The following is a 25007-nucleotide window of genomic DNA, read 5'->3' on the forward strand; positions in this document are numbered from 1 at the left end:
AAGCATCAAGACTCCAGAAAACATGCACTTTTACCAGTAAAATTACAGTAGCTGGAAACTTACCATTTCATTTGTGACAGGAAGTCTCCTACGCAAAAGACAGGTTACTACTTCAACTATGGCATCGTGCAGTTTAGGAAACCTCAGTAATTCCTAAAAACAAACCAAAATTTTACTGGTGAGACTTCCAGAACTTTTTAACCAAATAATCACACACATACATATGCCAGTAATCACAATTCTAAAGCATGCATTTTTACCTGTGTACTGTAATTACTACAATGCTGGATAATCCTCTGCATTTCCTCATGAACCAGCTCCACACAGCGCAAGCTCGGTTCTTCCAAACGTTTGATTTGCCTTTTTACCAGCAACTCAAAGGAAACTTCAGGAACAAACAAGGCAGGACGGGGACCCTGGTTCAAAAGGAGGGAAAAAGCTGCTAAATTGTGTATAAAACAAGATGTTTTTCTAAGAAGTAGGATCTGATGAGGCCCAGAATAAATCAGGTCACAGTGATCACACCTGACACTCAGAACAGGTCTCAAGAGTAAAATATGTTGCAAGAATATTTAAAAACGAAAGCTATCAGTTGCTATCTTTAAGCCAAAATGTATTAAACAATGATTAACCAGCATCCTTACAGAACCTTGGAGATTTCTACCCACTCATTTCACTTCAGGCTTACAAATCTGAACAGTGCTTTTTCACATTTTTGGATCCCCATTTACATGACATCTATTATAAAGGCAAAACAATTTTCTTTCTTGTTTCAGAGAGAAAAGCTTATTTATTGGACAGTCTTGGGCATCTAATACCATACCAACAAGATAGGTGGATTTCAGTGTCTGGAGGAATTTAATTTATGATCATACAGACCAATGCTTAGCTACACATATAACATTTTTTTACCAGAAATAAGACATATTTGCTGTTACTAAATCCTGTTTCTACATTTTTTTTACAGGATAGGAACATGCACACAGATCATTGCTAAAGAGTACCTCATGGTCCAAGACCATGTAGAAACCTGCCTCTCTGTCCACACACAACAGACACATTACAAAAGCAGACTGACATGTTTGACATTCAAAGTCAAGCTCAAAGGAGTGAACATTTTTGTATACTGCAAAATTTAAAAGTGGCCTTACTCTGTTAATTCTTGGCAACACCAATTCCTATATTAGCAAGAAGCCAAATCTGTCATGTAAACACAGAACCATTTCAAAGTTGTGCCCCTTATACATAATTAAACCTTAGCTTCCTAACATACAGCTACAACGCTCAGAAATACAGAAGACCACTCACAGTGGCATTTCTTATGGCAGTCAGAATGTCAATTGTGTTAAGGCCACCCAGAGGGTCAACAGATTCTAAAGTTCTTCCAAAAGTCTCATGAAAAATATAACAGATTCTGGCTCCACCACATCTGAAAGAAGAAAAAAAACAACTGAAGTAGCAAATAATAAAAAGAAAGCTCTCATTGAAAACATTTTTTACAATTGCTTGGATTCGAACATTTTTGAGTATGCTATGGTCCAGTGTAGTAATATTGCCAGTGAGAGCCCCTAAGAGCCACTGGGTCAACCTAACCACTCAGTCAATATTCCAGGAAAACATTTGTACTTACAGCTCTGAAGTCTCTATGTATTTTGCTGTTCCTTCAATAGTGTTACAATATTCTGTGGCAAATTTGGTGATCAGCTGCAATAAAGTAGCACTTTTGTCTTCAACAGGTTCCCCATAGCTGTTCAGCAGAGACTGGTACTGAGCAGCTAAAACATTAATTCTGGTTTTCAGTTCTGGCAAGCAATCCCTGATATGATGCATCAGCAATCTAAAAATAGAAAACAGTCCCTCATTAGAAGGGAGGAAAAGTTCCAGCTTTATCACCTCCATCAAAACACAGAAGAGACACAAAACAACCACTAAAGGAAAACAGTCACTTGGGAAAATTACATTAAATTCAGAAACTGAGAGAACCAGAGTTTGCAACCAGTTTTCTCTAATGCACTGTTTTACAGCACCAAAAGAGACACTGAGGGCAAAAAGAAAGATCTGCACATATGTCTAACACAACAGTTTATATCTTCAAGTAATACCTGTTCAGTGTTCTAGCAAGATACTTGGTTCCATTTCGATTGGCAAGGGAAGGATATTTCTTCTGAAGAAACCCATACTCATCACGAATGGAATCAGCTACACTCTTCTTATTGTTAATATCCAACTGACTCCTGAAGGTAAAAGGCAGAGTTACACACTAGTTAATGGACGCAAATTAAAAGTGTAAGTAATTTACACTTCCGCTTTTCTGGACAGAACATTTAAAAATTGGGTTTTGCTTTACACAACTCACTTTCCTTAGGCTTTAAAGGTTTTTATTTGTTTCTCCATGCAGCATAGTACACAAATAGGTATTGGTAGCAATAATACACAGACTAAGCAATGCTCATACTAAAACTACATGAGATTTGACCTAAGTAATGTAAAGAAACACAGCAAACAGTACCACAGCTATAAGCAGCTAGGTCTAAGAAATACAGGACCTGTGCTGGATCAGAGCTAACGTGAACAGCTGACCAGAAGCACCCCTCAAGCTGAAGAACAACAGCAGAAGTGGTGACACTACAGTTCTTTTAGAAGCATCTCTACTCTCATCTGCATTAGCAGCCGGTTGAGTGGAAGAACAAAGGCTTTTGAGAAGTGAGCAACAAGCTTCTCACTTGCTTATTCACAAGTTTATTTCAACATTGTCACCTTATTCTTAAAACTATATTCATAGCTAAAAAAGCAGAAGCATTACTTCATATTAACACAGTTATAAAAATAGCACCAGTGTGCCCACACAGACCTATTCACTACTCCAATGATGCCAAGTTTGACTGGAATCACTCTTCCCATAAGCACATCCATAGCATCAGTACCAGCATCCATGAGATCCAGCTTTGTGATAACAGCAAGGGTTCTTCGACCTACCAAAAGGAAAACACTCACAGGGATGTTCTGATTTCATCAGAGTAACTGAAACTCAATTCAGCAAAGTGGAGAATTAGTGACCTAAATTCATTAAATATGTAAATATCTAAACCAGTAGGCTAACACACACAAGATCTGTCTGGGACCTTAATATTTCCTGATCTCTTGGCCTGAAAAAAAAAGTGTTAAGAACTTTTTCTTTAAAATATAACACATGTTTTGAGTCTAAAAAAATAAACCAGCATCTCAGCAAAATCAGTAATTCTTGGGTCTTGAAACTTTTATGTGAGTGTAGCTGCTTTAGTACTGTAGATTCTCACTATATAGCATTACTCCTGCAGAACCTGAAACATGATCTGCCAGTCTAGACCTTTGAGTTTCAGAATTTTGGGAAGTGATCCAAAATACCCTGTCAATCATTTTTACAGGAGTAAAATAAAAGGGGTCTGATATCTTGAACCAGGACAGTTTAACTGAGTAGACTGCCGGAAGAGGTCTTCCCTCAAGGTTATGTGGCAGACCAGCCAAAGCAGACTTGAAGTCTGAAAACAATAAAGAAATGTTGCCTTTTATGAAAAGAAAAATTTGAGGGTACCAACACTAAATTTTAGCCTAATTTCTGTATGTTTATTTTCCAAATTTATTAGTCCATGTTCTTTCAAATCATACAGTGCCATTTGTTAGTAAATGGTACCGACAGCACTTTGCAAATGCAACAAGCAGGCAGCCAGCAGCTTCAGATCTGTTTCAAAGTCCTTAGGTGAATATAAAATGGTAATCTTCCCTCTCCATTAAATCAGTCAGCTCTCACACATAAATACAGGGCATCAAAATTCCTCCTTACTAAAAGTCACTAAACTAACAGCTAGACAGTCAATTACTAGCTGCAGGATAGCATACTTTCTCTACCAAAGAAAACAGTGTTGGACAATAAAGCTTGAAGTTGCCCTAACAGACCACTGTGAACTACTAAAACTCTGAAAACCTCCAACGTTCTTAATATCATTTTGCTGCTGTGTAAACAGAAGTGACTCCATGACTATTAGAATAGTTACCTGGCCTGCTGGCAAGCCAGAAAACTATCAGCTATTGATTCATCCCAGCATTCTCTTGAGTTACAGAGACTGCAGCAAGAAGTCTTTAAGCAAATATAAAACTTCTGTTTTCTAGGAAATGTGGTGACATTTACTTTTCTTACTATATTTTGCCCAAACAACTTCAGTTTTATTTTAGGATTGAGTTTTAAAAAGCAGTTGAATAACAGCATCCAGTTACCCTTGGTGCTTACCATCTGGATCCACCTCCCGAGCTATTTTCAGTGCTTCAGAAGTGGCCATGTCTGTGTTAGCAGCTGTGACTGCCAGGATAATGGAATTGGGGTTGCTGATGAACTGAAGGATAAGCTCTCTTATTTGAAGTTCAATGTCTTTAGGCTGATCACCAACAGGCACCTAGAGAAAAAAACAATATGGAACTGCTCAAAATTGTGTCTTCATATCTGCATGAGGCTTGGTGTCCAAAGACCACCTGCACAACTGGCAGAGTGGGGTGTGTATGTGTGCATGGGCAGGGAAAGAAGTCAAGATGACTTCTTCATGTCTCAGAAAGTTATTCCATATGTAACCTGAACAAGCAGGATCTGAACATTTCTCTTAGGATATCTTTACTTGATACAGCCTCTCACACAAAATACACAAAGCAACTCCTGGAGAAGCAATGTGGAAGAGATTTTCCAAGTTGCCAAATACCTGGAGTGCTACCTCTTCTGTGGAAAGGAACATGCAGCTCACAGACCTACCATCACTTATATATAGAAAGAGGAAAAACATAAGCAAATCTATCTCTGACATCAGCAAAGTGCATCAGAAACTCAACTCTTAGCCCAGAACACAGTGACATGTCAGAATTATATAACACTACTAAACCCCAGGAAAGCACTTCATCTAACAATGCAGAACAATGGCAAAGAGTGAACAGGCACACCTTGTTCAAAAATACACACTGAGTCAGAGGAGAAGCATTCTGCATCTTACCTTTGTCATTCCAGGTAAGTCCACAAGAGTCAGATTTACAACATTAGATGAAAAAATCTTAAGGTGAATCGGTTCAGGACTGATCCCCTAGAAATATATTTATAAGAAGTAATAATTACTGCCCTGGATTATTTAAATTCATCATATAAGAATCCAAAGATCTTCTTTGTAGTATGAAATAGACAGCAAGGAAAAAAAGCCAAACATCTGTCAAACAATTCTTTTGTCTTTGGCAGCAGCCAATTTTATAATTACACATAAAGCCAGGTATGTAGAAAAATGAAAGCAAGTTTAACTGAAAGTTTATTTTTTAAACTTTTATTACAGAATCTTGAAGCAAAGCAACAATTCTGTCTTTTAGCTAATGCAATTTATCTCATGAACACAGTGAAAAAAATCTCAAGACAGCAAGCAGCATTCCTGTGTTCCTCATTAGGACAGTTAAATGCTTTTCACTCCTAGCTGCCGAAACTCCTTGAAGGTTTAAGCAGCAAGAAAATCAACAGCAAGACAACAGATGAACAGTACAGGATTTACCTTATTGTTTCCTGAAATCCTCTCTGTTTCACTTTCTATTTCCTGACGAATTTCATCAAAATCTGTATAAATCTGAAGGAAGAAATAGTTTAAAAAAAATCAAAGACAGCATTCACTTACTTAACTGCAAAATAATGTTCTCTTCTCCAGGGATGGCAAAAAACTCTCTAAGTACTCAAAATATTAAAAAAAAATACAAGAATTACTAGTAGTCCTTAAACTGATGCTAACAGGAATTGGTAATCTGTTGACTGCTTCTGTGAGATGGCAGTTATTAGCACTTACAACCAATGTCAGACACAAACTGTTAATCTGTGTCCACCTACAGAGAATTCCAAACTCTCAAAATTCCATATTGAGTCCAGTTGTAATCCTTTGAAGTTAATAAGCAACATGTAGCCTAAATCACTTCTCATCTTGAAGAGGACAAAGGGCAGTTGCATTTTCAAATTCTTCCACTCTTGTAATAACTGTTCTCCTGCTATCAACACAAAAAAAGGTTAGCAGAGCTACCCGTCCACTGGTTCCCCTTATATTCCTCTCCAGCTTTCCTTCAGTTCCTAGCACTGTCTAGGAGGTGAAGAAACCAGTTTAAAGTAATAAACACTTCTATAATTCATTTGCCAAAAAATATGACTGTCTTCAAGCAAGAATTAAGCTTTGACTCTTCCAGAGGTGCTAGGTCATCTCAGTTTGTGCTCCTTGACCCTGATGCACGAGGCTCTTCCTTCCTTTTCACAGCTTTCTAATAAACCTCTGAAGCAGCCAGTTCTTCAATGGACTGAAATGACTCTGCTTACACCTATCCTTGTCTTTGTGACGTCCACTCTAATTTTGGCAATGCACAAAATAAAATAATCAGCAAAATAACCCAAAAAAGGCTTATGATAACTCAGCAGAGTCAATGACCCACATAACAGACACTTCATGTTTTCAGAAGTTTTCTACTCATAAATGCAAAACACAAAATCCTCAGTATTCTGCCATATAGTACAGCAGGCATAATAATGCCAATAAACATCTTCTTTTCAGGAAAGTCAAGGGAAGAGATAACAGAGTTAAGTATATATATGTTAATGTCTTTATGACACTGCTACTTCATCAAGAGACTAAACATACCTTATTTTTGGTATGAAGAAATTTACCCCATTCTTCAGCATCTACCTCTGAAAACAAAAACAGATATATGAGAAAGAAGTAGATGTTTCACTAACATTTTTCCAAGGCCCGTTCATTAATAATGAAAGATTTTCTTTTTCAAGCAGCAAAAGAAAAATTAGTTAGCTTTCTCTAAAAGTTCACAGTTAGATGTTAAATAGCTCAGTATAAATATATTTATGATTCTGTCTATTGAAACATTGCACCTTGCTACTGTCTAATTTGTCTCACACAAGGTCCATCTTCCTACATATGACTGAGCCCATCACCTATCCTGCAATCCTTCAGAAATGGTCTTGTTCACTAAGTATCAGCTTGTAACAGAAAATAAAAGAATTATCAAGCTAGCTTTTAGCATCTTTTTTTTTTTAACCATGCAAGTGAGACCAAATTACAGCTGAAAGAAAAAGTTAGAAAAATCTGTAGGACTAAAAGCAAGCAAACAGAAAATACACAAGAATTCTGCATAAGGAAGAAGCCTTAGGAGAACATGTCTCTTCCCAAATCTGTCAAGGACCAAATATCTTCACTCTTGTCAGTCACCACCGAGGTCCAGAATTACTTGGGGACTATGCAAGAGCAATCCCAGAAACTGTAAAGGAGGTTTTGCTCAATTCCTCCTTTGTAGCACGGGCAGAAGTTTGAGTCACAGTGCAAGATATTCACACTTTCACTATTAGGTTTCCAAGTATTAGAGGTATTAGAGGCAAGTTCCATTTCCAATTTTTAGTTTGGGGTCATTTCCTCTGTGGTCCCTGACACAGCAATCTGCTCCACAAGAACAGTCTACAAGAAATGTGGTCTTCTGCAAACAGACGGTTTACCTACAATCTAGGTACAATCAAGTAATCTTCCAAAACATTTTTTTCACTTAAGTTGAAATTTAAGAAAATTGATCACCAAAGATTTTTTTCTTAAGGATTTGGGAATTAAAAGTGCAGGAAGTTCTATGAAGCAGCAACGGCACAGAAGAAAAGCAAAAATCATCTCATTTTAATGCAACAAGGTCAGAAAACTGAAAATCAATCAAATCACAAGACTCAGCAAAATAATCACCACAGTAGCTGAAGTGTAAAAGGAAAAGTGTAATCAACAATCATGTGGCATGAAATGTATGTAATTAGTGTACATAAGCATGCACTTCAGGTGTAGGGAGAAAAAGCAAGTGGATAAAGGCAACCTTTAGCAAGGTGTCTTGGATTTTTCCATGTAGCAGGGTCTGCAGTTAAAGAGAAACAGCATTGAATGATGTTTAACATTTTTAATCATATTTAATATAGCATTTTACTCACTTTCAGTACCAGATTCTATTAAAAAGAGCACAAACAGACAGATGTGCATGCTATTCTAGTATTGATGGGAGTATGTAACATATTAGCAATCTGCACAGAAATAAGACCTTAACTAAACACATAAATGATGCCTATCAATCAGACATTCTAAACAACGAAGTTTACTTGAGGATGACTATTATTGCCATTAAGCTAATTCCAACAGGTTAAAGTATTTTCTTATCTGAACACAGACAACAGCACCATTGGGCTCCTCAAGGTTGAACTTCTTTGGCAAAATACGTTTCCCATCATTTACTCATGGCAAGAGCCAGAAAGAGTAAACAAACATTTATAATGTCATTGGAAGTAGCATTACTGTATGGGAAGGAAATCTGATACTGTGCATCAATATTTTTAAGACTCAATTAAAGAATAACATCGGTTCTGAGACAGATTTAAGAAGAGACAGCATATGCATTACCCTTCTCAACTTTTAATTTTTTCAAAGTATTAATGGAAAATTCATTACCAAAAAAAAAATCTAACTTCTTATTGAGGGGTTGGTGAATTTACAACTTTATTTTCCAGTGACGTCTGCACAACATCCTGAAAGTGCAAGCAGCAAAACAAACTGATGAAGATATTTTTTGTTTGTGCCTTTTTGGTACAAAATTCAGGTAGCACAACAATAATCAACTCATCTGTTTGGAAAGCTTAGTTCATCTGTAAAACTGATGTCTTGCTCAGTCAAAAGTGTGGGTACCATCAATAGAAATATGATTTTGATGGACTGGATCTGCTAAGGAAAAATTTTTAAAACCAAACTTGCATCCCTACTGTTCTGCAGGCACATGAGCTATGAAGAAAACAAGATCAGGAAAAAGCTTTTGTTTATATTGGTTGGTAAATAGCAAAGTGACACACCAGTCTGCAAAATAAGTGCAAAATTAAAGGGTTCCTCCATTCCAGATTATTTAACAGGTTTTATTCATTGTTTAGAGGAAATAAAGTAAAATGCACACAGAGGAAGAAACTACAGTATGTTCAGTATTATACTGCTCATATCTCTTGAAAATTTGATCTAAGGGAGTAAAGAGATGCCTAAAGCCATAAAAAATATACAGCAAGATACTGCCACTGTTACATTTGAAAGATATGGACCAAACACTTTCTGATTATGTCCCTCCCTGGGAGATAATTTCCTTCTCAGACACTTAAATCATTCTCTTACTGTTGGCATGGGAATTTGCAGCCAGGTACTAGGCTTAGTTCTATGGATAAATTTTTTTTTTTCAGTATTACCTATAGGCTTCTTAAAATAAATATTTAAAAGACACACTTGGGTCAGAGACACTGCGTTCTAACTTGCCAACACCTATGGAAAAGTTTCCCAATAGATCTGATTTAATGGAAAGGAGTTTTTTAGGAAAGGAGGAAGGATTTGCATTTCTCTAAATGTAACAATGCTCAAGACAAGGAGAAAGTGTTTTAATTAGCCTACATTCTGGTTTCCACGTAGAATGTTTTTTTATTACCTATTTAACTGGTAAATCAGTCTTCTCTCAGTTATGCTACTTTTTGGAAGCTTTTCAGGCTATAGCTTCAGAAGACTTAAATCATCTGATTACATAAAAGATTAAATGCTAGATAAAGGTGTGAAGAAATGGCACTTTGGTCATGATGAAATCCAGTATTATGCATTATAAAAAATTACTAAAACAGCAGCTATTAAGAACAAACAGATCCTGCTTTTCAAAAAACCCTATCACATCTCATGAATAAAGCAACAGTCTATATTTTTCTGGTTTTCCTTATCTAGTATTAAGACCTGAAAACCTTAACTAATACACAGGAAAAGCACAAATATTACTTGATTTTTCCTAGGACTGCCCTCCACCAAATTGTACTTATTATGTCCTACTCTGTAACACTCCTTTAAGAAGCTCAATAAAATCCAAAGATTACTGACTTCAGTTATTCATGGATCTCGTCTCCCTTTCTAAAGCAATAGAAATGTTATTCATTTCCAGTGGGAGAAGCTGCTGGGAGTCATAAAAGGCCACCACCACAGAGGATTTCCTGCAGCATGGCAATGAGAATTTCCCAAATACTAATTGTTGTACCATTTTTCCCACCCTTGACAACAACTAGACTGCAAGCACTTGTGAGGGAAAGCTCTTTTTCTCTTGCACTTCTACAAAGCCAAGCCCAGTGAAGCAGGTCACACTGTTTGGGAGCTAGGGGTAAGAGATTCCTATCTGAAGTAGAGAGAAAAAGGCTAACAAAACAGTGTTGTTTTATCAAGCAGTGGATCTGTAATAATTATTCCTGTGTTCTGTATCAATTCTGTCTGCTCAGAATTTGAACGATGTTCAGTTTCCTATCTTGGAACAAACAAAAAAAATGAACTAAAGCATTAGTACTTGGCCACTGGCATGTTCTCTCTTATTTTCCATTTCTGAACTACCATTGTAGGTCTTCACTGCAAGGCCACCTTAATAATTCACAAGACCATGCCCAGTTCTCTGATAAGTGCTGCTTCTCTTGCAATTTGATCAGAGAACACCACAGTGTGTTCACATCAAATACACCATATGTGCTGAATCACTAGAGGCCAACAGTAAAGAGCAAAAGCATGATGAGAACATTTCCTTCACATTTAATTATACACATTCTCTGTAGAATATACAAATCAGCCTGTTATAAAAATATAGAATTTCACATTTAATAGAAAATTTATCTTTGGTATTTTCTGACACTCTTGATTTACTGCAGTGATCACAGTACCAGGGTATCATTTGTCCCTCCCTAAGTGAAAAGCACAGCAGTCAAAAGTGCTTTGTGTTAGAAACTGGGAAGCTTTCTGGATGCCAACACTCCAGCTGAGGTAAAATTAAAGCTTGGAAGAACCATAGAGTAGTAACTATTTTGAAATGGCTGTGTTAATACATAATATCAGTAGAGCAAGCATTAGGATGGATACAGATGACAATCACAAAACAGAAGTCAATAGAGAAGAGAGAGTTGTACACAACTATCTGTGTGCACAGAGAGTTCAATGCCAGCATTCAGAAAGGAGCATGCCAAGACTGATAACTCTCTTGTCCAGAATTCAACTTGTAAGGAAGAAATCCCTCATCTGGATAAAATCCTTCTCTGCAAGACTATTTCCCTCTGGGAAATCCCAAATCCATATTCAACCCTACCTCAACACAAATAAAACTACCTCTAAAAATAGACTTCTAATGGCACTTACTACAACATTACACAGCACAGCCAGGATAAGAGGTTGTTAGCTTTTTTCTTTCCAAGCTACTTGATCCTATCTTCTCAGATGTAACACCACAATCTGAACATATGCTAAACCAGATCAGCGACAACACCTTTAGACTACAATTTCCCTGAATTTTGCAGAGACTTTTCAAACTCAATTGAAAAATCATAATTTCTGCTCTTATCACATCTCTATTCTTATCAAAAAAGCCCACATCTCTCTCAGAAGAACAAAATGAGATTATAACATTTACGTCTTACGTACTGTTTTGCCCAAAAACATCTAAATGGACATCATAAGTAATAATTTAGCCCAACATCCCTATGAACTTTACATTTAAAATCCAAATCCCCAAATCAAATGCAACCTAAAATAAAAAGGCTCTGACTTGACTCAGAATATTCCAATTACAAAACCTCCTTTTACACCTGTGAAATTGCAAAGAAGAACATATTAATATTTTACCCTACAACTCAGAATCCAAGCATTCCGAGAAGTTCTAGGAATACAAACTATACACTGCACAGTACAAATAATATAGAACTGCATTTAAAGACATCAAATGTGCAATTTCTAAAAGTTGCACAGAGATTGAGTTCTCCATCCTTGGAGGTTTTCAGACCCAAGCAGATAAAGACCAAAGAAACCTGGTCTTGACTTCAGAGTTGGCCGTTTTGAGAAGATTGGACTAGAGGTCTCCTGAAATCATTTCCAGCCTGAATTATCCCTACAATTTCTCTCATGGTTTGCATGGTAATTGTTAGGAACCGTGTGTTTTCTCCTTGTGACAGTAATCAGGATTGGAGCTTAAACCTTTCAAACAGCGCAATATGAGTAACTGTCCTTCAGATATCAAAGGCCATAACTATTATAGGAAAACAGATAGTGTAAAGAACTTCTGATACCTTGACTTACCATTGGTAGGAAAAGAATCAAGAAAAATTTGAACACAACGAGAATTAATATTTATAGTCCCAAGTTTATCATGCCAACAAAAGCCTGTGCAGTTGTCAGTGTCTACATAAAAACCTAAAATTTAGCTTACAACCAGAAGGTGGATATGCCCTTGCTGCTCCTTCCTATGACCAGGACCATTAGTTGGTATAAAATGAGCACTGAGACTCCCAAGGGACAACTGAGATCACTCTCTTGATCTGCCAAAGGATAAAACAGAAGCAGTACAAAAAATAAGCTTCAAAGTAAGCAGCTTCAGAACACTTAAAGTGCTGTGCTTGATGCACTTGGGAGTCTCTCAGTGCAACCCAGCAGGGTGGCATCTGTAAGCTACAGAATGTGTCAATTCAATTCTGTTTGCATCTACTACAAGTCAAGTTTATTTTCATTTCTCCTCCTTCCTCTTTATTCGGAACTCACCTATTTCCGGACCTCCTTCTAAAAACTCTCATATTCCTCACCTTCTCAATGAAACACCTTATTTATACGGCAAAAGGGGAGGGGATGAAAAACACACACAAGAAAATCATGTTCTCTACACTCCAGACAATTATCTTTACAACAGAAATGCTTTCTTTGGCCTGTTTTTCTCAAAAAAATTACAAGAACAGAAAAGCTTAAAACATTAAAGGTATTTTGAATATCCAAAAGATTTTGACTTCATGACATTTGCTAAATTGAAAAAACAGATATGACAACAGCTGTGTTTTCTTCCAAGCAAATTTTAAAAAGCATACTACAGTTTTAAGATTACAGCAACTGGTTTTTCATTTAAAAGGACAAGAAAGACTTGAATTCTCATTCCAAAAAGGCAAAACACTTCTTGGATCACACTTACCATTTTCATCTCCAGCTCCTTTCCGACCGTCCTCTGGGGAAACGTGCACCAGCTGCAGGATAAGGGGTCTCCGCGTGACAACTCCAGTACCTCGTGGGAGCAGATCCCTCCCCACGAGACTTTCCAACACGGAACTCTTTCCACTGCTCTGAAAAGTGGAATACAGCTACATTACTTTCTGAAATATAAAAATGCTGTGATATTTTAGTTTGCTTTCCGGCCTGCAAACAGCACTCTGTTTTGTCCTCTGCTACAGAGTGACTGAAGGAGCATATGACAGACTCCCTGCAGACACAGCAGTGCCATTACACAGGCACTGAAGGACACAGGTCTGCTACAAGCCAGTAACCGCCTAAACCTGCTTGAGACATTCAGAACAGATGTCTATCTACATGGTTTGTAAGAGTCCCATGGTTTTTATTTCTTAAGGTTAAACTAACTCATAATAGGTTTCAGAAAAATATATCTCCTGTTTAACATTTTCAAACACAAATATCAAACTCCAAAAACATTTCTGGAAAAAAAAATGCTTTTCTTTATAATGCTCAGAAAGAAATTCAATGTCTTGTACTACATCATTTTCTAATATCTTGAGGTAAAATTGCGTTGTGAACACAGGAATTTAACCCTCTGTTAGTATTTTTTAGAATTAACAAGGGCTGGCTGTATTAACACCAACAGCATCCATTACACAAACATGCATTAACCATGTATACTTGAGTACATTAGGCTGCTACAGTGTTATATTCCTTTCAGTTTGAGGTTCGGTTGGGTGAGGGGGGTTTGCTTGGGTTTTTTTGTTTGGTTGGTTTAGGGGTTTTTGTTTGTTTGTTTTGGTATAAGTATTGTATCAGCTTGATAAGTACAGATATTGTTTTACACCCTAAACACAGAAACAAACATTGTTTCATGGCATCCCACACTCTCTCTGTATATATTTTAGCATTTACATAACAACAAACTGTAAAAAGTTGGAAAACTCTTAAAGGCTGGGAAATTACAAATACTCTACGAGAGACTACATTTAAAATGTTCCCTTGCAGGATTTTTGTATAAGATTCACAATTGGCCCAACAAGCTGCTGTGAAAACCTGGGTTTTAAAAGTGATTCCAGATAAATCCATGTTAAAAATAACAATAAAAATAATATACACAGCTATGTCAACATAATACTCAATCTGATTGAGTAGATTTTGTCTTTTTAATAATACTGGATTAAACTCTTCCAATTTTTTGCAGCTCTAAGTCTACATAGTGATACCATGAGAAAACCTGCTCCAACAGTCATTGCCACCATATAGGAAATGTTTCGGTATTAATGCAACTACCAAACAATTTTCTTATTAAAAAACAAACAAACAAGAAAACAAAAACGGAAACCAACAGATGCTTCTGACAGCTGGAATGTGCATTATGTAACTGCTATAGAACCTCCACTCAGCCTACCAGTTCTGAAGTAACAGATCTGAGACTTCAAGCAAATGCCGAGTATATAACCTAGCATAACATAAAAGTGATGAATATCCTTACATCCCACAAATTTAGTGACTTTCAGTGACTTTTCTAAAACTGAAAAACAGATCAGAGTTCAAGCAACACATTAGTATCAGACAGTGCATTTGTACTAGTGAAGCAAAAAAGGACACAAATATATTATATGAGAGCTTTAAAACCTATTGAAATAGGGCTTGTATGCAGAATGACAAAATAAATATTAAAAGGCCAAACCCCTTTGAAAGCTTGAACAGCAACAAATGAAAGCCTTCTTTTATTGTAGCACTTTTTTGTATATGCATTATGGCACAGAAAAAAAAAGACCTTTTATCAAAAATATCATTTGTCTCAATAGGCAAATAACACAATGCAGATTATGTATATTTTTCAAAGTAAATCTAAATCACATTTGGCAGCAGTGAGATCAGTGGTCCAGAAAGATGTGGAAAAAGAACAGGGTCAAACAGAAATACAACCTTATTGAGATTTGTTTTTCTTTCAAAAGACTCCCCTAGAAAGTTATTATTAACTTTCTTCAACTGTCCTTCTCCAAATCAACTCTGAGCATCTTCACTGCAAGCAGGTTATAACAGACCACTGGACACTGAACTCCTACCAATTAACTTAAGAACAACCTGACCAAAGCATGAACTAGTTCTGCCAGCCTCCCTGAGAGACTTCCTGTTCTGGCCCACTTCTGAAAAACTCCTGATTTTACAGATCCTGAAAAAACAAACTTCACAGAGACAAATAACAAGCCACTTCTCAACAAACTTACTGAAAACAAGTGAAATGCCTCATCAAAAAAATGAAAGATGATAAAGGTTCATCTGCATTGGGAAAAAAACAAAGACCACCAGTGGTTTGTTTATTAAAAATATTTCAAACATTAAGAGGCATCTGGATGTGGCACTTGGGGATATGGGTTAGGGTTGATTATGCTGGGTTAATGGCTGGACTAGATGATCTTGAAGGTCTCTTCCAATTTTGATGATTCTGTGGTCTCTTGAACAAGATTTTCTTAGGCATGGGAAAAATGATCACTCAGTCTCAAAAGGCTGGAGATCAGACATAGATGAAGTGGCTTCTCATGAACATATAATCCAAGCACATATGGGATAGTAACAAAGAGCTGGAATCCCTATCAAGAACCTCACCAAAAAAGGAAACCAAAATCCATGAGACAAGCTGCTGAACACTGATGCAATTTAGTCTTTCCAAAGGAGTGGTAATGCAGGAAGCTAAAATGGGCACACCAAGCTATGCATTGAAGCAAATCACTGTGTTACACAGCTCCCAGTTACCTCTGGATGGGGAAGGAACGATCTGGATCCTTTGCAAACACACTAAATGAAACATTACAGTACTCGATGCATCAGGAAATTCTTTCAAATTGCATTACACTCCCAACTAAAGCAATCTGTTGATGAAATACAATTATCTAATGACGCACTTCTTAATCTGGACTCCTCAGCATCCATTACCAAGAGCTGTCTGGGAACACAGTGAGAAAAGCAGCAAACACAAAGCTGATCTTGTTCTGCCAGTGAGGGGGAAGCAAGGGATATGGTTCTGTTAATACAAAGTGAGTTCAGCCAGTCCTTCATACAACAGATGCCAACAGACACTAACACCAATGACCAAAGATACCACAGAAATTCTAGGTGCATCTCCAGAAGCAGCACACTTGTTTTGTCAGGTCAATGAAATGCTCATCACAATTTTAAGCATGGACTGAAATCCATAAAGTCATTTAACAATGGGTCCAGAAAGGCATTAACAAACTGTAACCTTCAGTAGCAGATCAAGCAGATTTTCCTCTGGACTCTGATGCTAACTTAAAGTATCTATTAGCTGTGATATCTAGAGGAACTTAACAGTTGCTTAGAAAAAAAACAGGGGGTGGGGAGAAAATACGGGAACATCTTGGGTCACTCCTTTAACCTTTGTGTCAAACTACCATGGCTGAGTATTTTACACTCTGCTCTGTCAAACACTGTTAATCTCACAGAGAAACACCTGAGTCTGGTGGATGGTAAAACCATTTCCCCCAAAGTACTAAGATAAATAGAGATGATGCACACAAGACTTCAGTATTTTATATCTTCTGTACTGTCAGAATGTGTTGAAACCGTATCAGCATTCTCACTGTCTCTGCAACAACTGCATGTTCATCTTTGGTTTAGATTAATCTGAAGATGATGTTGACAATCAAGGATGCCACTGGGACACAACTGTGCACTTATCCACCCAAACTAAAAAGCTGCAACCTGTAAGAATTGTGATCCACTCCAAATAACCAACACCTCTTAACATGAGGTTGCTTTGCTTCCCTATCCTTCATTTCTTCTTTACTCGTCCCTGCATCTTTCAACTGTATGCACTTAAGAAGCAAAAGGCATTTTCTCCCATCCATTACACCAATTCATAAGAGAAAATGTGGGTTACAATCTGCTGCATTACAAACCACAGTTTTAAGAATTCAGAAGCAGCACACAGAAAGTGTATGATTTTTTAATTGTCCAGCTTTGATCACAGCCAGAGATGTTACTTTCAAAAACACTTTAGGGTCGTTGACAAGTCAGATGGAAGAGACTCCTAAAAATGCTGAAATAACACTATGAACAACCATTCACATTCATCCCATCCCATTTACTTTACTGGCTTTCTTATTCTATTTCCACATCCTCATTAGCATTCCTAATGAGGAATATCCTAAAGATATTTAAATTCCTATTTTAGAAGACTTGTGCCCTATACCAAACAGAATGCAAAGATGTTTTCTCCATATCAAAAAAAGAACCCTGACCCAATCCTCTCGCACCTATAGGAACAAAGGCCTAGAAGACCCTGATTGAGAAGACTAGGGCAAAGAAAGGATCAAGTGCCTGAGCCTTGTCCATATTTACTGCCCCTGGATCACCGGTCACAGTCAGCAGCAAGCCTGTATTTTCCTGATTTCTCTTTCCTTCTAATCCAGTGCTAGAAGTTCCTGCTGCTTTTGATGCCCCTAGCAGTAACACTGGCTTACTCCATATCATCTCTGCCTTTTGTAGGCAGGATTTCCATATCCCTGAGCGAGCTTGTCCTCATTTCTACCTCCTGCATGAGTGTTCTGTGCTGAGCCTAAGCCACGAGTTCCCTCAGTACTGCTCTCCTTAGACCTCCACTCATTTTCCCAAGCAGGTGTATGGACTATTCCTTTGTGCTCCATGAGGTTGTGCTTAAAGGAATGCCAGGTCCCTTGTGATTCATTGGCCTTTAGCTCACGGGGTCTCACCAATTAGCTCAGTAAATAAGCAAAGTCTGCTCTTACTCTTATGAAGACAATGAAGCAACAAGGCAAATTAACACAAGGCTCACCTGTAATCCCACTGATGCACAAGAAGCATCAAATTTCTTACAGTCACATCCTTAGATTGTTGACTGTTGTATATTTCAAATATTGATTAAAATGATAATGGACTTGAATCATCTGCAACAAATCTCAAGCCATCTTACAAGAATCCCCTGCCTACCTTTGTCTATCTTTAGACTTCATAACATCTTTGTGGAGCCAACGCACCATACATCATCTGTGGGAAAAAAACCTTGTTAAGGAAACACGTCCAATAAGCTACCAGGAAACTTCCTAAACAAAAATTAGTTGAAAGGAGTGCAAAATTTAGCTTATTGCTTTTGAACAGGGCAAACTGGTAAGTTTTTGTACGGTATCATCCAATAGGGGAAAAAAATGCAGAGAATCCCTGCAATACAACACAGACTGATTACAGGACAGCACAAGAGCAGTGATGTCAAAATTCCCTATGACTTTTGGAGTGGCATAATGAAAACATTCAAGAATGACAGTAGGGAACTGAGGCAAGAGAGACTTCTCAGTGAGACACAGTAATTCCTCAAGAGCTCTGTTAAGGAAAGCAATGCATCTGGCTTTGACATCTGAGATGAAATTGTGGCAACACTGCAGTTTCTGTCATACAAGTATAAAAGTCCTGCTGGTAAATCCTGCTCTTGGCAATACATACATATAGAATTTCCTAAATTTTCATTTTATCATTGGGAAATAAAAGCTAATGCACTTGTGCTGGGATCTCATCCACAGGAATATTACCTACACTGGTGCTTTTAAAAGTTATTTGCAGTAGCCATTAACTACTAGGCTTTAACATAAAGCCTGCACATACTTTCCTAGAAAAGTTTAGTCAACTAAAGAGCAGCAGTGTTGTTTTTTTTTCCTTATTTTGCAAATATGAATTATTTTGGAATAAAAGGTGAGTACACAGGCAATTTCAGAGCAGTTCCACAAAGGAACTGCTTTGGTTGGAACAGCTCTTACAACAAAATTTTCTGATTCAAACTAGGAATGCCCCAAGCTAGGCTGGTTCTAAACAGCTAACAAATTTAAAAAATTATTTACTAATCAGAAAAGAATGTTAAAGATATAAGCAGGCCAAATAAATTATTTTCAGACATTGTTTGAAACAAAATAACACTTCTAAAAGATGCAAAAGAGACAACAGGCTGATCCCAACTTGAGAAAGCAGTAAAACCAGCATAATGCACTGCTCATTGTTGCAAAATGCATGCAAGATCTTGTCCAGACTACAAGACTGTTGTTCCTGCAGGGCATTCCCCATTTACTTCAACAGAGAGCTCTCCTGAATAAGTCAGGGAGAGACTCGAAGGCACAGGAACTACCTCCACATAAAACAGCTTATGTACAATTAGTAAGGAATGTCAGAACTGGCACAGCTCAGTCAAAATTCTTCAGAAATCCCGCATTTACACCATATCTAACTGCAGACACGTGCCAAACAACAGCAAATAGAGCAATGATTAGCAGACTTTTTTTTCTTCAGTACATCAATTCTCAAAGCCCTCCAATAATTCACTTAAGAAAAAAATGCTTCATCTAAGTAGAAACAACTTACAGACTCTCACTTACATCATGGAACTGCAGTATTTGAAGATTCACTTCATTTGCAAGCCAGATATCCTGACTTCACATAGCATTGTGTCTACTGCTATATTCATGACATGCAGTAAAGTGAATCAAAATAAAGCCAACTTACGTATTCGAATTTTAAAAGTTCTAAACAACAGTAGTATTAAAATAAACCCAAACCCCAAATCTCTAAGTTAGTCAACCTTCTGGCTACTAAATGAACAAATCTTTTCCAAGAACTGCACAGTCATTTTCTCTCCAGATTGTGAAAAACAAATGCTTGTGCTGTTTTAATACTCTTCCCCTCCATCTTCCTGAAAATAAGTTTTCTTTGCACTATGCCCTCTGGATAACATTCAAGATTCACCTGGTCTAATTAAAATACCGGTTTTCCAAGAAAACTGCCAATCACAAGACAAACAGGACCCTTGCAGTAAAGCATCAAAACAAAACAAAGCACACAAACAAAACAAAAAAAGAGAAGCACAAGACTTCTTTATCCACATCCTTCTACAACTGTGAAATCTATGCTCTCAACTCTTCCAGAATAGCCAGGCATTTGCAAACAATAAAATTATTATCTTCTTCTCACTGGTGTTCAGTAATGCTTTCATATTAAGAATCACAAAATGCTAAAATACAGGATCAAGTTATTAGATCTATCATTTTATTTTAATTCATCCCAAGTCTGCAGATCGAAACAGTGAAAATGCAATTCTTCCAATCACAGAAACCTTTGTGACCCAAAACTTTCAGCTGTTCAGAAACACAGGGAGCCCATCAAAGAAAAACAGCAAAACACTAAATGTTGTTTTAACTACTGTATCATATCAGCAGCAACATTTAGATTATGTCTGGTAAATGTAAACAGCTAATTCATGTCAGCTTCACTTTGCTGCTTGTGTGAAACAAGCAGCAGAACAGTCAGGGCATGACTTGACAAGAGCAAAGGATGGGAAAAAGGAAAACAGGTACACCCAAAACCAGAGTGTGTAAATGTTAGATACAAAAACAAAGAAAAAAAACCCAAATAAAATCAGGAAGTTTGCAAAACATTTGGGAAAAAAAACAAACTGTCCCCAGCCAGTATAGAAGTAATGCTCTGGTTACATCCTCTCTTCAAATGTAGATACAAATGAGATTTTGGATCTGCTTGAATTGCCAGGAAAGATCCTTGGACAAAACAACAACAAAGAAAAAACCCAAAGAAAGATCAAAACAAGCAAACAAACAAAACCCCACAAAAATAAAACCAACAACCCAGCAAGAGAGGAGAGAGGAAGACATGGCTGTGCTTCACATGGAGTTTTCCTGGTTGCTTGGTGCAAACTGGAATTTCCTTCACCTCAAACTGGCTTTTTGCCAACAGTGTAAGCTACACTGAATGAGCTAAGTGGCTTAAACTTCTGTTCCCTTGCCAGGGAAAGTCACAGAAGCTTTGCAGAGTATCTGAAGTTTCAGACCAAAGTGCTAGTCTCTCTCAGATGGGATGCTTTGATAGCATCTGCTGGATTCATCTCCTTGTCCCACCAGCCAGGACTGTACATTACCTTCCCATTGCTGTCAACTTCTTAACAGCCAAATTAGCATTCCAACTATTTATCTTACCAGAATATAAATTTATACATATTCAAGTGCTCAGGCTGTGACCTCAGATCAAGAAACCTTCCATCTTGCAATAAAAAGTGGTTTAGCATTAGCATCAAACATAAACAGTAAAAAAAAAAAAATGAATACATGTAAAGCTCATCTGTGAGCCAATTCCAGGGGAACATCCAAAATACTGTAAACTACACCTCCCCGTTTAAAGTTTCAAAATGGCATTGACAGAAGACTGAGCAAAAGTACTCTATAAATGTACCCATGAAAGGTCACTCCAAAAATCTCACTTGTGAATTCCATCAACTGCTACATCAATTTCACTACAATGTCTCTACTTCAATTAACATTACCAAGTGCAAATAAAGCCCACAAGGTGATTTTATAATGTCAGAATTAGAAGAATTTTGCTACAAAGCTGATGCTAAAATTTGTATAAAATTACACTGATGACTACTAAAAACCCCAAACACATTCCAAGAATTAATGGCACAAAAAATAAAGACAATTAATTTTTACCTACTTCTAGACAGATATTTTGTTATCTGGCTGGTTTTCTTAAATTTATTCTAAATCTTATGCCCACTTTGGTAGTGTAGGCATTTAACTTTTGTGATACCACCTATCCACACAAAAGGCCATAATTAACCACATTACTTTTCTTTCCCTTGCCTCCTTTTACTGTAGTTTTAATGTGTTTGGTTGAGGCACTTCAATACCACCTTGTTGTCCCTTACAAATACAGTGCACAAAGCATTTGTATAAACCAGAACACTTGAGTATTACAGCATTACTGAACAAATATTTTTATATTATACTCCTAACCTGGACACTTTTTTTTTTTTTTTTCACTTCAGTCATACAGTTCTAAAAATGGAACTGGAATACTGAATTGGGGAAAAAATAGAACATCTATCCGGGAATGGCAGAAAAACCCTGAAACAGTGAAGAAAAATTGGCACTCCGAGTCCATTGTTCTCTGAGTTCTACCAGCACAGTCCCGTTTTCTGAAATGACCCTGCACCAGGATACAAAAATAATTTACACAATATTTATGGGGACAATGCTAAGGAATTGGCTCACGACTGAGTGGCAGGAAAACCACTAGAAGTGCAAGAAGCCATCTAAATGTGCAAAATTTACTGAGAAACAATTTGCAATTAGAACCAAAATGTATCTAGAAAGAGGAAAAAATTAAAGCATTTCAATTGCTCAGGGCACAAGGGAGGTAGGAAACAAATCCCAGACAACAGAGGTGGGGGAAAGGGAACATGGGAAACAGAAAATATTCAGAGCTGAATTAAGGCTTATAAACAACTTCTAGTTCTATGCACTCTCAAAATTAAAGAATTAACTTAATGCACATAATGAGAAGCAAAGACATAAGCACAAAAAACCCAAAATGGTAGAGAAGAGAGAAAAATAAACAGAAAACTACTTCAAAATGTATTTTTCTTCTCCTTGCTGAATATGTAAAAAGGTCATTTAAAAAAGGAAACTGGCAAATTGGAAGAAAAAGAGCATAACTCAATTAACAGAGAATTACAGAAACCTTAACTGGCAGCATTTACTTCCTACAAGAAAAATGGAGGTGAAACATTCAAGACTGTTTATTGTGAATATTATTCACAGACGAAAAAGCAAAGACAGGATATGACAGTGGGCTACAGATACATCAACAGTGTGAACAAACTTAAAGGCCTCAAAGAAACAAGACTGTCTAAAAGGCACATGTTAAAAAAAAAGGAAGCAAGCTACCAGCAGCAAAACTGTCAGCTGTAAGGCCGTATCTGACACATCTCCAGAAATCTGATCTCCAGTTTATAAACTAACTTCAAATTAATAGATCAATAAAGTTTTATTTAAACTAAAACTAATTGCATAAAATAACCATCTACAGAACTACTATGCCAGTAAAGACAACTTTTTCTTCCAGCAACCCTGACTAAAACAAAGAAACGCCAAGATACAGCTTGCTAGATATTTTAGTATATATTTTTTCTGGAATCCACAGAGGACTTTGTTTTGTCGTGATAGGAAATTTCATGCTAAGTCATGGGGGTTCATAAATATCCTGAATACAGCACTGACAAGATATTGATACTGATGGGGAGACTAATGAAGGCAAACACATGTCAATACTGGTTTAACTCTCAGTATTGACTTATGGAAAGTATTTACACCTAGGAAAAGATAACTGGGACAGAGTTGTTTAAAAGTATTTTTTAAAAAATGCCACTTCAATATATTTCATAGAGTGAAACTGGAAAAAATACTTTTTTAATCTTACATGGAGAAATGCCATTCCATTTACTTATACAGCTGGTGTTTTAAGTTATTAATAAAAATCTTGAGTACCGAGTAACTGGTATTAAAGTCTTCGGTGAGCAAGCTATTGTCAAGGAGTACAAAACATTCAAGAGATATTTAAATTTCACAGAAACAAAATGAGAGACCCATCAGCTTCAACTTTTACTCCTGTTTAATGCTTCATCTTCTACTGGTGTAGTTCTGGTCAGGTACGTTCAGCTGCCAAAAGTTCTGCTGAAAATCAGCATCCTATTTGAAGAGATATGAGAGGGCCCGAGTTATCTTCGAGCCCAGGAGCATTACCAGGCTCACACGCACGTCTTGCAACTGTTGCAGCCAACAGTCGCCGGCCTCGCCTCTCACCTTCACTCCCCATCACCAGCTAAGACAAAGAGTCCAAACGACCCAAGAACTCGGGGGAAAGGACAGCCATCCACGCCTGCAAGATGCCGTCCCGCTACCGCATCTCTTTGATTCGGCCCTCGCTGCACGGCCGCTGTCGAAGAAGGGAAGCCACGGACCGAGTAGCGATGGCGGGCACGCTGACGCACCGGGGCGGCTGCCCTTCCACGGGTCCCCCGACGCCACCCGCGCCCCGGCGCAGCCACGGGAGACGGCGGCACCGGCCCTGCCCGCCGCCCTGCGGAGCTCCTGGGCCGCTCAAACCGCTCCGGAGAAGCGCCAAAGGGCGGGCGGCGCACGCGGCGCTCCCAGCGCAGCCGGGGTGAGGCAGCGGAGCCGCGGAGGGCGTGCGGCGGGGACGCGGGCGGCGAGGGCGTCCCGCCCGCACCGCCCGCCCTCGTCTGCCGCGTCCCCCCGTGCCCTTGGCGGAGGCAGCCGCGGGTCTGCAGCGGCGGAAGCGCGATGGACTCCCCGACCTTGCCCCCGGCCCGGCCCGCCTCACCTGCGTGCCCACCACCACGATCTGCGGCAGCTGGATGATGTCGGCCCCCACAGTGTTGAACACGTCCTGCAGCTTGTTAATGACGGGGATCAGCGCCTCCATAGCGGCGGGCGAAGGGACAGGGCGGGCGAGGCGTCAGCGGTCGATGGACGCGACGGGCACCGGCGGCTCCCTCAGCCGCCCCCTGCGCCTGCCGCCATCGGCGCCGGCCCCCGCGCACGGCCCGGCCCCCGGCAGCCTCCGCGCGGCCCGGCGCCGCCGCCGGGCACCATGGGAGTTGTAGGCCATGGGGGCTGCCGGGGCCCCTCCCCGGGCCGCGCCCTGCTCGGACAGCGCGGGGCCGCGGGAGGTCGAGTGACGCAGGGCACAGGGGGGTGGCTTGTATGACACGGCATTGCCAGGTTATATTACACAGAATCACAGAATCAGTGAGGCTGGAAAAGACCTCTGAGATAATTGGGTGCAGCTTGTGATTGTACACCCCCATGTCAACTAGACCAAGACACTGAGTGCCACCTCTAGTCCTTCCCTAAAGGCCGCCAGGGATGGTGACTCCATCACCTCCCTGGGCAGCCCATTCCAATGCCCATTCACTCTTTCTATGAAGAAATTCTTCCTAATGTCCAACTTAAACCACCTCTGGCACAGTTTCAGACAATGTGCTCTTGTCCTGTCACTGTCACCCAGGAAAAGAGCCAGACTCCCCACCCG

At 38.7% G+C, this 25007-nt stretch overlaps 1 protein-coding gene across 4 annotated transcripts in view; it reads right to left on the reverse strand.

Annotated features, from left to right (window-relative positions):
• Nucleotides 1-24523, reverse strand: part of LOC131572692 (dynamin-1-like protein) — a 35462-nt gene extending 10939 nt beyond the window's left edge. The window contains exons 1-13 of one of the 4 annotated variants that reach the window (XM_058825957.1): nucleotides 24297-24523; nucleotides 13045-13192; nucleotides 7885-7923; nucleotides 6666-6712; nucleotides 5547-5618; nucleotides 5010-5096; nucleotides 4265-4427; nucleotides 2852-2972; nucleotides 2103-2234; nucleotides 1631-1837; nucleotides 1309-1429; nucleotides 261-416; nucleotides 64-153 (exon numbers count right to left, since the gene is read on the reverse strand). In XM_058825957.1, coding sequence (XP_058681940.1) covers nucleotides 64-153; nucleotides 261-416; nucleotides 1309-1429; nucleotides 1631-1837; nucleotides 2103-2234; nucleotides 2852-2972; nucleotides 4265-4427; nucleotides 5010-5096; nucleotides 5547-5618; nucleotides 6666-6712; nucleotides 7885-7923; nucleotides 13045-13192; nucleotides 24297-24398 — 1485 coding nt within the window. In that variant the 5' untranslated portion in view covers nucleotides 24399-24523. The remainder of the gene's footprint in view (nucleotides 1-63; nucleotides 154-260; nucleotides 417-1308; nucleotides 1430-1630; nucleotides 1838-2102; nucleotides 2235-2851; nucleotides 2973-4264; nucleotides 4428-5009; nucleotides 5097-5546; nucleotides 5619-6665; nucleotides 6713-7884; nucleotides 7924-13044; nucleotides 13193-24296) is intronic. The other 3 variants (XM_058825959.1, XM_058825958.1, XM_058825960.1) reach the window with 3 other exon arrangements.
• Between the last annotated feature and the right edge of the window lie 484 nt (nucleotides 24524-25007).

This window comes from Poecile atricapillus, chromosome Z, assembly GCF_030490865.1.
Source record: "Poecile atricapillus isolate bPoeAtr1 chromosome Z, bPoeAtr1.hap1, whole genome shotgun sequence".
Lineage (NCBI taxonomy): Eukaryota > Metazoa > Chordata > Aves > Passeriformes > Paridae > Poecile > Poecile atricapillus.